The sequence below is a fragment of the Vulpes vulpes genome, chromosome 10 (genome assembly GCF_048418805.1).
Source record: "Vulpes vulpes isolate BD-2025 chromosome 10, VulVul3, whole genome shotgun sequence".
NCBI lineage: Eukaryota > Metazoa > Chordata > Mammalia > Carnivora > Canidae > Vulpes > Vulpes vulpes.
In genome coordinates this window covers 15929763-15942021 of record NC_132789.1, presented here as the reverse complement: position 1 = coordinate 15942021, position 12259 = coordinate 15929763, and the positions used below count along the sequence as shown (strand labels likewise).

Below are 12259 nucleotides of genomic sequence, written 5' to 3'. Positions count from 1 at the left end.
TATAAGTCCAGCCCCACTGTTTCCCCCGTTCACCCCTTGTTTGCCATTTCTGTGGGCCTCCTCATGGTCCAAGCCTTCTTTCCCTTAGCTGAGCGCACTTGCTCATTTCTTGGCTGCCCCCCACCCTGATTTCCATCTTCCCTTCCTCCTCTCTGGCTTATACCATGTAGGACTCACGGGCCTCAACACAAGGCTCGTTGGCACCCCCCTGGCCTATCCCAGAGCTTTCAGAGCTTCCCTGTATCCTGTGTGCACCCCTGAGCTTGGTACGTGAAATTCTGAGCCATTTGACCCACTTAACCCACTAGAGCTCCCTTTTACCTTCTCTCCTATTCTGTCCCCTAAGGCATCTTATGCTATAGCCCCTGGAGGCTAAACCTGGGGCTGCACTCGCTCCCACCCCACTCCGTATTTCTGCTAATGTGTCTGCCTTGTCTGAAGGGCCTTCCACCTCCCCTCCTACCCTCCCCACTCCAGCCTGGGTATCCCGTCGTCCTCCAAAGCTCCACATCTCTGTGACTTCTCCCCTCAGCTCGTTTAGTGAAAAGACCTCACTTCCACTGCCCTCTGCACTGATTTTCTGTATGGCCCTTCCCCGTCTTAACCTATATTATGTTTCTTTATGTTTGTCTTATCTTTTCCAAGGGCAGGAATTCTGTCGGCTTCCTCTCCGTATTTTCCGCGATGCCTAGTGTGATACTTTGCAGATAGTAGGTGCTTGGTAAATATTTGAATGAATGAATGCACTCTTATAACCCACACAACCAAGTACTTGGATTCTAGAATCTTCTTTGCCTCACCGTTGCTTCAGGTGCCCGAGACTTCTCTTCCTGCCTTGTGCGTATGCTTCTCGAGGGTGCTCTCCCTCGGTGCAGGCGCTGTGCCCATAGCGGTTACTCCATTAAAACTCTCTGATTGATTCACGATCTACAGGAACGCCGCCATTCTCTGGAGAACAAGGTAAAGAGGCTAGAGACCATGGAGCGTAGAGAAAACAGACTGAAGGATGACATCCAGACAAAATCCCAACAGATCCAGCAGATGGCTGATAAAATTCTGGTGAGCAGGAACAAAAGCTGAAAAGTTAAAAGACAACAGGTTAGAGGTTGCAGAGGGAAGGGGGTGAAAAGCGGAATGGAGCACCGCCACCAGGGGAGGTGTCACCAAGTAGGTGAATGGAGAGAGGTGGCCTCAGTGTCTGCCACATGCTAGGATAGCACCCATCACCAAATGTTGGACGTCTCAGCACCGGTAACAGATCCGTAAATACTATTTTTCTGCTCTGTTTGCTACTGCCTGACATTTTAAAATATGAACTTGCATCCTCTGTCATTTCCAATACATTTCTACAGGAGCATTTACGTACTTCTATCAGCAGAGTTTTGTATGGCTGTTAACTTTGCGATGGCAATTACAGTGGGGATTTAGACCTTTAAGATCAAAACTCAGATTTTTGCTTTTTGGAGAAGAGAGAAATTAGTCATGCAGGGTTGTTTTCTGCAGAGTAGTATTTGTCACAGATCCGTATTCACCCACTCACTCTCTCTGCTACAGTTGGTTATTAGTATTATCCCCCCCCCCCTTAATTTCCTTAGATGTAGCAGGTCTTTTTTTAGATTTGTAAATCATCATGATTCTGTTTTTGGCTCCGGTGACCAAATTAACTTCATCAGGGAAGGCCGGCTCAGGTGGTACTTGTGGATGTGGTGAAATTTTGTCCCAGGCAGGTGAACTTTTAAAGAACTGTCCTTGGATCTCAGTTCCAAAGCCGAAATGTGTGCCACATCTGGGAGTCTTAGCGATGACATGGAGTCTATTCCTAGCCCCCTCCTCCCTGCCCCTAGGAGAGACCCCGCAGTGGTCTACCATTCCTTTCCACCCTAAGGAGTAGAGGTGGTGAGCAGGGCAGGGCATCTCTCTCTCTCTCTCTGTCTCTCTCTATCACTTCTGGGAAGTGGGTCACTTGCAACTATATGAACTCAAGAATGGCCAATTTATAGGCCTGTCCTTAGTGCTTCAAACAAACAAACAAAAACAAAAAACAAACCACCCCAAACCCTTCAAAACATTACCGGTGTTTGCATATATTCATGAAGATATGGATGCTCTTGGGCGAACAGGTGAAAGAGAAACTGGTTGAATTGTTTTGCTTTCACAAACAGTCTTCGTATATACGTCTGCACACAAAGGCAAATGTGACTGTTAGTCTACCCTTTCTGTTCTCTTGTTCCATCATCAAAGTTTCTCTTGGAGATTGTCAAGTGTGTGAATTTTATCGTGAGTAAAATTAGATCCTACCAAGATCCCACCACCGCTGTCCCTTGCTTGGTGCAAACGAAGTGGTTAAGTCTCTTGTGGTTGCAAACTGTTTCTCTGTTTAATGGTGATGTGTTCATTCATTCATTCAACAAATATTTAATGAGCTTCTACTATGTGCCAAGCACTGTTCTAGGAGCTGGAAACGTAGCAGCGAACAACAATGTTTGCATAACAGGACTGAAGAGTTTGATCTAATACATAGAGAAAAGATAACGTTTTACAAAAATGACAACAACAACAAAAAATGGCAAACCACCAAGAAGTCAGATTTAGAATATTTGCTTTTCCAAAGATACACTTGAAATTAAAATGTAGGGGTATAGAGTTCTGCGTTCTGGGATTCTGTGTTCTAAACTCCCATTCATATATAGAAATTGGGTCTTAAAGTCATTAGGTTCAGGTATCTGAGTTTTGACCTGTTTTTAGACCCTCCTTTCCATTCCTATGCTATCTTAGGAGGACAGAAACTCAGAAAAGATGATTATCAAGTGATTTCTAACATAAAGAAAAACAGATTTCTTTGTTCAAGGGTATCTTGCCACCTGCCTGACTACCTTTGTGGTTGTGACTTCATTTATCAGGAAGTGGCTTTTGCTAAAGAAACCTGTGCGTAGACTATGAAATACTCAGGACGTGGGCAGAGGTGGTCCTTAATCCTGTCATATAATGATGATGCTTGGAAACAGATCCCAAAATGTCATTTGCTTTAAAATATTTGCTATTCTGATAAGACCTTTTCAAAACAGGTAATTGGGATTCTCATTATAGCAAAGTCTTTTGCTTTAATGAAAGAAGTCATTGCAGGAGATCTTTTAGTGCACATAAAGCCCTTAAAGTATGTTTTTATTAATTAAAATCCTGTTTACATTCAACTTTTCAAGATCACATCTGTTAGACTGCAATAGATCTTGTGCACCTGGTCTTAATATTGAACACTTTACTGGCCCCCAAAGCAAAGTCAGTGCTTGTAGGCTTTAGAATTTCAAAAGCTTAATCAGTAACATTTTATGTGCATATGAATCTGAGAGTCTTTTTTCCCCACTTTATGGACATATCCTGTATAATTTCCTCATTCTTCAAAATTCTCATAATTACTTCTACTTCAAGGAAAAATTTCATAACTGTGAAGAGATGAAAACTTGGGGTAATGACTTTTGATATTAGTAATTAACTAATGGTCCAGATTAATAAGAATTAATGTGGATGCAGATATCTGCATTTAGAGAATGTTTCAGTGGATTGATGCTGCCTTTTATTAGATCAGTTTATAATACATTGGCAAATGAATTGATATAATTTTCAAATGAATAACGATTTTGTTTAAAAGCAGAAATCTTAGAATGGAGGGAACATTAAATCTGAACTATTTATATCACTCCAAACTCTCCATCTTTAATATATCTGCATACATATTTCGGTCATTATTATCAGTGTATTTTATGTGCTACTTTGTTCCCATTAGCATTGTAGCCTATAAACAAGATACATGAACATCTCCAGATACTTGCATTCTCCACCCACCAGCCAGCTTAAAAAATAAAATCCTTCAAACCTCAAAGTGTTTGAATTGTAACATTAATTTTTTTCCCATGGCTAGGGTGAGCAATCACGTTGATAATCAGAAAGACAAAATCATTTTTAGGATAATAAAATAACTTGAGTTTTGAAAGAAATTAAAACCACGTTTCTCATTTAAGGCCATAATGAGAGTGACAATGGCCTAAGGTTCAAGACAGTGGTGGTCAGGGGCTTTGTGCTGCACTAAACTTTCAAATGTTGCCTTGTGACTGTCATTTCCCTGTGCACAGATGAAGAGCTGCTTTTGTCTGACCTGTCACACTGACAGCGTTCTGATCCCAGCCCACCGGCTGCATGTGTATGTGTGTGACTACTTGGACCTGGAAACCCCAGGGCCAAGGATCGGTGGTGGTTTCCTTCCCAAGAGCCTCAGGGGCTAGTCATGAAGGAACGTGTGCTTGTTGCTTGTGGTGCCAAAGTCACATTTCCCGTGAATGTCTAACACACATGAGCTCTGTCTTTCCCTTTGCACACCTGACTGTCTGTTCCTTTGTGTCCAGGAGCTGGAAGAGAAGCACCGCGAGGCCCAGGTCTCAGCCCAGCACCTAGAGGTGCACCTGAAGCAGAAAGAACAGCACTACGAGGAAAAAATTAAAGTAAACACACTTTCTGATTTTCGCTGGCATTCTTCCTATGGCACGACACAGCTTCTCTCTTGTCCTGGGCACTTTGGACCACTTCTTGCTAGACCAAAGGCCTATTGGGGGTAAATGCTGTCCTCAGGCCATGGTGGGAGGTTTTGGGATGTTAAACCATGTGGGGGTTTTGATATGTGATGTCAAAAAATATATATGTATATATATTTGTATATTATATAAATTTATGTATTTGTATATAAATATGTATATATAAATTTATATATATATATAAATTTATATATATATATATATCCATGATAATTTAGATTTAGCCACAGACTCCTCATTCTTGGCTCTAATTTCCTTCCTGCATCTCAGATCAGAACATTTTTCCATTAGTTTAAAGTATATCCCTGAGGACTTACTTTAATGAAGACCTGCTGGTGACAAGTTCTCGGTTCTGGGTGTCTGAAAGCATCTTTATTTCACAGTCATTCTTGAAAGGTGTTTTGCCTGGGGATAGAGTTTTGCGTTGGCAGTTCTTTGAACACCCTTTGAAAGTATCATTCCATTGACTTTTGACTTTTATTGTTGCCAGTGGGAAGTCAGCTGTCAGTCTAACCATTGTTTTCTTTGAAAGTAATTGCTTTTTTTTTTGTTATTTGGCTGCTTTTAAAATTTTGCTCGGTCTTTAATTTTCTAAAGTTTTACTGTGATGTGTCTGAATGGAGATATATTTCTCTTGCTTCAGATATGTAGGACTTTAAAATATCTTGGTATCTTTTATCAATTCTGGAAAATCATTGGTTACTGTATCTCAAGATTGTCCCTTCTTCCTTCCTTCTTCCTTTTTGAGAGTTTGAGTAGGCGTCGTGTGCATTTTTTTTTAATATTTTCCATTTCTTTATCTCTCAGTGCACACTGAGGGTGAGTTCTGACTGATTTTCCCAGTTTACTAGTTCTGATCTGTCAAATCTGCAGTTAAGTCCATCCAGTGAATTTTAAATTTCAGTTCCTATATTTTTGGTTTCTAGACATTTTATTTGGTTCCTTCCCAAGTTTACTAGGTTATTTAAGACAATAATTTTCTATTCCTAGCATTCATTTTCAGCTTGTCTTTTATTTCTTTAAATACATTGGAATAGTTGTTTTATGTTCTTTATTGATAATCTGAAGGTCTGTTTCTGCTCTTTTATTTCTCTTTGTTGTTTTTCATGGTGCCTATCTTCTTGTGTGCTTGGTCAGCTACTCATCTTCCTTAGAAAATTATTAATGGGAATTCTTTGAAACTCTGAATAGAAATGTGTTCCTCCTTTGGGGGGTGACCCTGGGCCTAGACTTCTCTGTCTTCTTATCCTTTGAGGCTATTAAAAATGAAGTTCCAGTTTATTTGGTTCAGCAAATGCCTCAAGTTAAAAACAACTTTGTGCCCATCTTAACTCTCTAGGTTTCTGCTTTCATTTAGAATTTTAGTCTCTAATTTCTTACTCTCTTGCCAGTTTTGGGGGGAATGTTTTCTATACTTTGTCTAACATTTTAAATCATTTTCCATAGGAGAGCTGTACTAAATAATCTAGCCCAATGTATAAGATATTAAATTTAATTATTATTTTAATTATTAGAATTATTATTTCAGCTCTATTATTAATAAATTCAGTGATCAGAAAAAATGCCAGCTTATCTATTTCCTTTAAAATCACATCACATTTTCCTTATGATTTTGGACCAAGCCTTTAACTCAATTCTTGTGTTCCTGAGAATCAGACATTGGTCATTACATCTTAAATATTATGTTTTCCCATTCCAAATCAGACAATGAAGGAGGCTTTTAATTTTGTGTTGATCCTGTTATAGATTTTGGTATTCTGTGTTCCTTTTTTGGAGAACCAAGCATGTACATGCCCCCACAGACATCATCAGTATCATCATCACCATCCTGGTACCTTTTTTTTAAACCCCTGGAGTTACTTTTGGTCATTTTTCATTTAAAAAAAAAGAAAAAAAAAAAAAAGAAAAATAACCCAGAAGTGACTTCAAAGTGTTGTAGCATGACCCCCTACTCAGCATAAACGTTATATACTAATCCTTTTGATTTGAAATCTTATTGACTTCCCAACTTTTATCTTCAGAATAAACCAACTTCCAGAAAATTATGATGCAAATGGCACAGTGAAAATAGCCATTCATAAAACTCATTCTGTAATTTGGGTGAGTATATTGACTTTCCTGTCCAAAAGCTGTGTTCTGTCTTAAACTGATATAAATGTCTACAGTGGCTCTCTCATTTCAAGTTCCTTGCTTCCTTCCCATGCATCTCCTCATTTGTGCTTCTGCCAGTTTAACTCTGGTGAAGCTGAGGTGTGTCTGTTTTTGATAGAGGCCGTACCTCTCTACCTTTTGTTGGTATCATCACGTCCCAAAGTCAAGGTTTTATTTTGAGAATGAGTCACCCTGAAAATGTACTTCGTTGCTTTAGCACCCCATAAAAAGGAGCATGCCTGGTCCAGATACTCTGTGGTCTCCACAGCCATTTAGATGGAAAGGACTTTGTTTTATAGATCCTAGGGATTGTTATGAAAAGACTTGTTTTCTTCTTTCTTCCCTCCTGGAATCTTTATGAAACCATTTCTTTTTAGCCCATTCTGCTTTGTGCTTCCATTCCAGCCTCTCTAAGGCCATTTTAGTAATAATCATGGTCGTACCCTAGATTCTGTTCTTTTCTCATTTGTAATTTTAGAATCACGCCCCAGCATCCTAAAGAACGGGCCACTTATCCTGTTGAGCTTCTCCCCTCCTCCCTTGACCTGTCCACCACCTTTTGTTCTTCTCCACAAACTCTCAATCTATTTTTTTTCACCAGTCAGTTCTAGTTTAAAGCCGTCTTTGAAATCTGTTCTTTCCTCTCTTTATCATGTGAACCCCCCTGCCTGCTGACTGGCTCCTTTTAGGGAGGATGTCCCCAGGAGCCATGAAGGTCCCTTCACAATAGACATTATGGGAAGGGCAGATCTCAGCTCCCTCTGTGACCCCAGTTCTTTCAGATTCTTCCCAGTATTGGAAGCAGTTGGTGTCATTCAGAAAAGGTAGAGTGGATTCTCTGTGATGAGAAATGGAGGGTTGTAGTCAAGGGCTCTGGCAAGTTATGATGTTGTCTTCCCCTGGCACCCCCTCTTTCTATCTTTCTTTCTCATTTGTTGTTTTGGCAACTGGTAGGGCTGTGTGTGCCTTGCAGAACATTAGATCAAGCTGGTGGATGGTGACACCATTACTGTTTTATTTTTTCCCCTTGGGAACAGAGGGTGCTTGCAGTGGTGTTCTCAGCACTGAGAACACATGATTTCTCTTCCCCTGGGAAAAGGTTTCTCTTTCCAGTGGGTTTTTTTTTTTCTTTTTTTTCTTTTCCCAGCTGGATCAGAGGAAAGAGGCACTTTTTTCCCCCTTTCTCATTTATGTTGTCTTTTCAAACTATTGACTCTCCGCCTACTTTATTGGCAGGCAGAACCCTCTTGTCCCCTGTCTGTTTCCCAACATCAGCCTTGGTCACACAGACATCCTTGGTCTTTAGCTCTCGGTCCCTCTGTGCACAGCCTTGGAGATACCTAGATTAATTCTGTACCAATTAAGAGCAAACAACGTTCTGAAAACTGGTGCATTGACTACGATAAAGTGGTCCCTAGGTAACAGCTGCACATTGTAAGATCTGGGAACAGATCTTTTATTTCTCTCCTTTTGGAGTCTACGTCCACTGAGGATCTATACTTCTTGAGTGTTTCTGGCTGCCAATCTTAAGATAAGTTCTTAGTTGAAGTCCACTGGTTACTTGCCATCTGATGGTCATGCTTGACTTCTTACCCCCATCCTGGCTCATAAGCAGATTCCCAGTCTGTCTTTTTGTCCCAGAGTTTTCTTGGCCTCTGTGCTTTTCCCAAGAGCCCCTGATTAGTCTTCCCTGCTCAGCTTTGCTACTTGGGACACTAACTTCTTTTTTTCTCGTAGGTGTTGGACAGCCAGATAAAGAAAGACCTGGCTGATAAAGAGACTCTGGAGAATCTGATGCAGAGACACGAAGAGGAGGCCCACGAGAAGGGCAAAATTCTCAGCGAGCAGAAGGCGGTAGGTATAAGGAATTACAAAGCCAGTTTCCCAAGGAGGGTTTATGAAATGTGCCCGGAGTCAGATGCAAGGAGAGCCCATTCCAGCCGATGAATTATTCTTCCTGTTTGATCTTGTGGAGTTTGTTGCCTACAGCAGGCTCTCTGCAATAAATTCGTCTCCTAAAAGCAGTGGGGAGGGGAAGTGGCTCAAGGTGGCCACTTTTGCCTTTTGTGCTCTCCTTTGAGGGTTTCATGCTGGGCTGCCATCAATATTATCCTTCACAAGGCCACCCGACAAAATAACCAGTGGCCCAAAGTCTTCCTTATGTGCTTCCTTTCTATGCACTCGCTTCTTGCCTTTCTCATCCATAGAGGCATGGGTTTCAGAAACTTTCTGCTTGTGAGGTTCACCTGTGGTGCTTGTTAATCCACCTATGATCCCAAACCCAACAGGGACTTTGGACCCCAGAATCCCCAATGGAAGGGCCTGGGAAGTTATATTTTTAACCAGCACCTTCTCCCCTCCTCCCTGATTTTTATGATTTATTAAGTTGGGAAAACTTTGGTGTAGAGAATCTAGGATGATAGAGAAATGACAGACCCATGGGTGATGAGACACACCAGTTTGCAGATTCAAGTCAGGCTTCGGCAGGCCCAAGTCCCATGCAGATGACGCAGGGGGCTCATGGGGCCTGCTTACTCACAGAATGTTGGGTTCCTATGTGGTTTCAACACAGGCCACTTAGGTAGTGTGGGGATGTGTCATCTTTGTCTGAGAAAACAACTATGTGCTGCTGTCTAGGCAGGAAGACTTGGACCCCTTGGGGTATAGACCAGTTAACTCCCCTGTTACTTCTGGTCAGAGAGCCTCCATTTATCTCAAGGGGAGCCTTTGGCCCCACAGCCCCAGTTTTTCTTGCTCTGGTTGAACTGTCCATGTGTGAGGTTTCCAGGCCCCCCCTGTGTTTCAGATGATCAATGCTATGGATTCCAAGATCAGATCCCTGGAACAGAGGATCGTGGAACTCTCAGAAGCCAACAAACTGGCGGCAAACAGCAGTCTTTTTACTCAGAGGAACATGTAAGTATTCAGATTCCACCTGTGTGCGTGATCACAGATTGGTCTTCTCTCCTGGGGTGAAACTTCATTCTGTCGAGGAAGCCAGAGCAGATTTAATTACTTCTGTCGTTTGTTCCAGACCCTGTAATACATGTGTAATTTTGCCCTCTCTTAAGCGGTCTCCTTCTGCCATGCCCTTTCTTTGGAGCTGAGTTTTCTTAACGGCTTCAAATTGCCATCAGATTACAGAGCACTCTTGCTCTCTCTAATGAGGCCTATTTATAGTTGGCTTTTGAGAAGCTGTGGTCCTTATTCCCCAGACTTGCCTCCCATGATGAGCCAGAGGTGATCTTGTGTGTGCCTGGCTGGGCCACCTGCCCTGCTGTTGTGAAGTAAGGTCCATGGGCATGAGGTTTGCAAGGACTCCCCATCTTCCAGGGGCACTTTGGTCTTAATCATCTCCCCCAAAGAATGAACATCTCTGGGATTCCTCCCCCACTTAGATACCTCTCTTCAGAGATCTTCTAAAACATTCCTATTTTCACTTAAACCAGCTCAGTGAGCCACTTTTTGGTCTTTGAGTCATTCTAGTTTCTGATGCTTGTGAGCGAGGTCTATGAAGAAGTGGAAGGAAAAACATCCCTTATCCTCACTGACTTTTCTTCTCCAGGGCCCACCTCTGTGAGTTGTTGAGGGCACTCTTGTACTTTTCAGAGGCTCCTTTCTGCTATTAGACAGAAAAAAGGGTCTACCTTAGGAGGGAAATGTGTTCATGTCTCTTACATTCCCCTTGACTTTCCTGAATTGCAGAGACCAGGACCTCTGAACAGTGAGGGCTAAGTGGGTCCTGGGTCTCCATGCTGGGGTCTTGCACATGAGGCTGGGTCAAGGGAGAGCCAACCTGGGAATAACCATGCCCACTTTCAAAGACACACCTCTCAGTCTGTTTCTTTCTGGCCGTCTAGGGGAACATGCTCCCCTCTAATGAGACTGTGATTTTGTTTGGCTCCTTCTACCACCCCCACCAGGAAGGCCCAGGAAGAGATGATTTCAGAACTTAGGCAACAGAAGTTCTACCTGGAGACACAGGCTGGGAAATTGGAGGCTCAGAACCGAAAGCTGGAGGAGCAGCTGGAGAAAATAAGCCACCAAGACCACAGTGACAAGAATCGGCTGCTGGAGCTGGAGACGAGGTTGAGGGAGGTGAGCAGGAGGGGCTCTGTCCCAGGAGGATGTGCTGGGGGTTGTGGGCTCTGAAACCAGCCAGGTGTCAAGCATCTGCCAGTGTATACTCAAGAGACACTGTGCATGGTGGTGACGAGTACAGACCCGGCCAGTGTAATCTAGGTTGGGTTTCTACTTCTATTTCTTGCAAGTGCTGTCTCTTTGGGCACCCTACCTTCTCTCTGTGCTTCTGTTTCCTCATTGGACGAATGACTGTGATGATAGATCTCCCTCCTAGGGTCACATGAGGCTTAGGTACACTGGTGCATTTTTCAGATTGGGGGGCAGAGTGATTCCTCCCTTATCCTGATTTAGTGAGGGTCACATGCCTGAGTCCATGCTTGGGCTTTAGCACCTGGGTCCATCACATGGCTTGTTGACAGTGGCAGCAGTGGTCTCATAGTGACGGTGGAAGAGTAAGAGACAAATCTAAATTTTAATGGGATGTGGTTGCTTTGGGGATGTAAGGAAGCTGGAAAGGGTAGCCAAGGTTTTGGGAGGAAAATGCAACACATTTGGTCACAGACACGTGAGGCTGTGATGTCACATGTACTCCGTGTGTATTCGTTAAATCCTGCTGTGTGCCAGGGAGTAGCCTGGTTCTGCATCCTTGATCTTGGGGGCTGTCACCTAGCAGGCAGGGTTAGGCTGGTTGGACAAAGATGTTCAGAGAGTGGTTGCTAGAAGCGTGACATCCTGGTGGGGCAAGAAGACACAGTACCTAGAGCCTTGTAGGCAGGTGCTCAGGTATTTGTGATGGCATTCTTCAAAGAGCACGTGATCTCTCTTAACAGCAAAGACTGTGAAGCAGGTATAGCCTGAGGACTAAACTTTGAGGATACTCATGGTTCTTGTCCTGGAATGTGAAAAATAAGGCCAGTCCTCCAAACAACAGAAAATGTATTATCTTGTGTTTTTCAGGGGTGGTCCAGGTGTAGACCCCTCCATTAGGATCATCTGGTGTGTCTGTTGAAATTCAGATTCCTGGGCATCTTCTTCTCTTAGCATTTTTAAATGAAACAGGATTTTGGGGGGTAAGGAGAGGAACAGGGATTTGCATTTTTGACCATCTTCAGGTGATTCTTATACTCTCCGAACAGTGGTTCTGTATTGTCCAAAAGCCTGAGGTTTCAGTTTTATTATCCAGGCTATATTTTTACTGTTCAGTAAGTTTAACAACATTTCCCTGTAGTGTCAGCCTTAAGAGTGTGAGTGTAAATAACTCCGATTCTTTGAGCGTGGGAACACTGTGACTGGCTGTTTTGCCTTCCCTTCTCACAAATGTCTCTCTTAGTGTGGCACCTGCCCTGCATCTCTTGCTCATCTGGGCAATTAAAATGCCCTGGGGAAAGGGAGTTGCTTTTTTATCTTGAATCTGTACAGCTAACCCCTCAAGGAAGGTAGGA

General features: G+C 42.8%; 1 protein-coding gene across 10 annotated transcripts in view; it reads left to right on the top strand.

Moving 5' to 3' along the window:
* Positions 1–12259, top strand: part of CIT (citron rho-interacting serine/threonine kinase) — a 168418-nt gene that overhangs the window by 97592 nt on the left and 58567 nt on the right. For 7 of the 10 annotated variants that reach the window (XM_072722958.1, XM_072722959.1, XM_072722956.1 and 4 more), the window contains exons 18-22: positions 934–1059; positions 4398–4493; positions 8472–8588; positions 9541–9650; positions 10658–10832. In XM_072722958.1, coding sequence (XP_072579059.1) covers positions 934–1059; positions 4398–4493; positions 8472–8588; positions 9541–9650; positions 10658–10832 — 624 coding nt within the window. The remainder of the gene's footprint in view (positions 1–933; positions 1060–4397; positions 4494–8471; positions 8589–9540; positions 9651–10657; positions 10833–12259) is intronic. The other 3 variants (XM_072722963.1, XM_072722961.1, XM_072722960.1) reach the window with 1 other exon arrangement.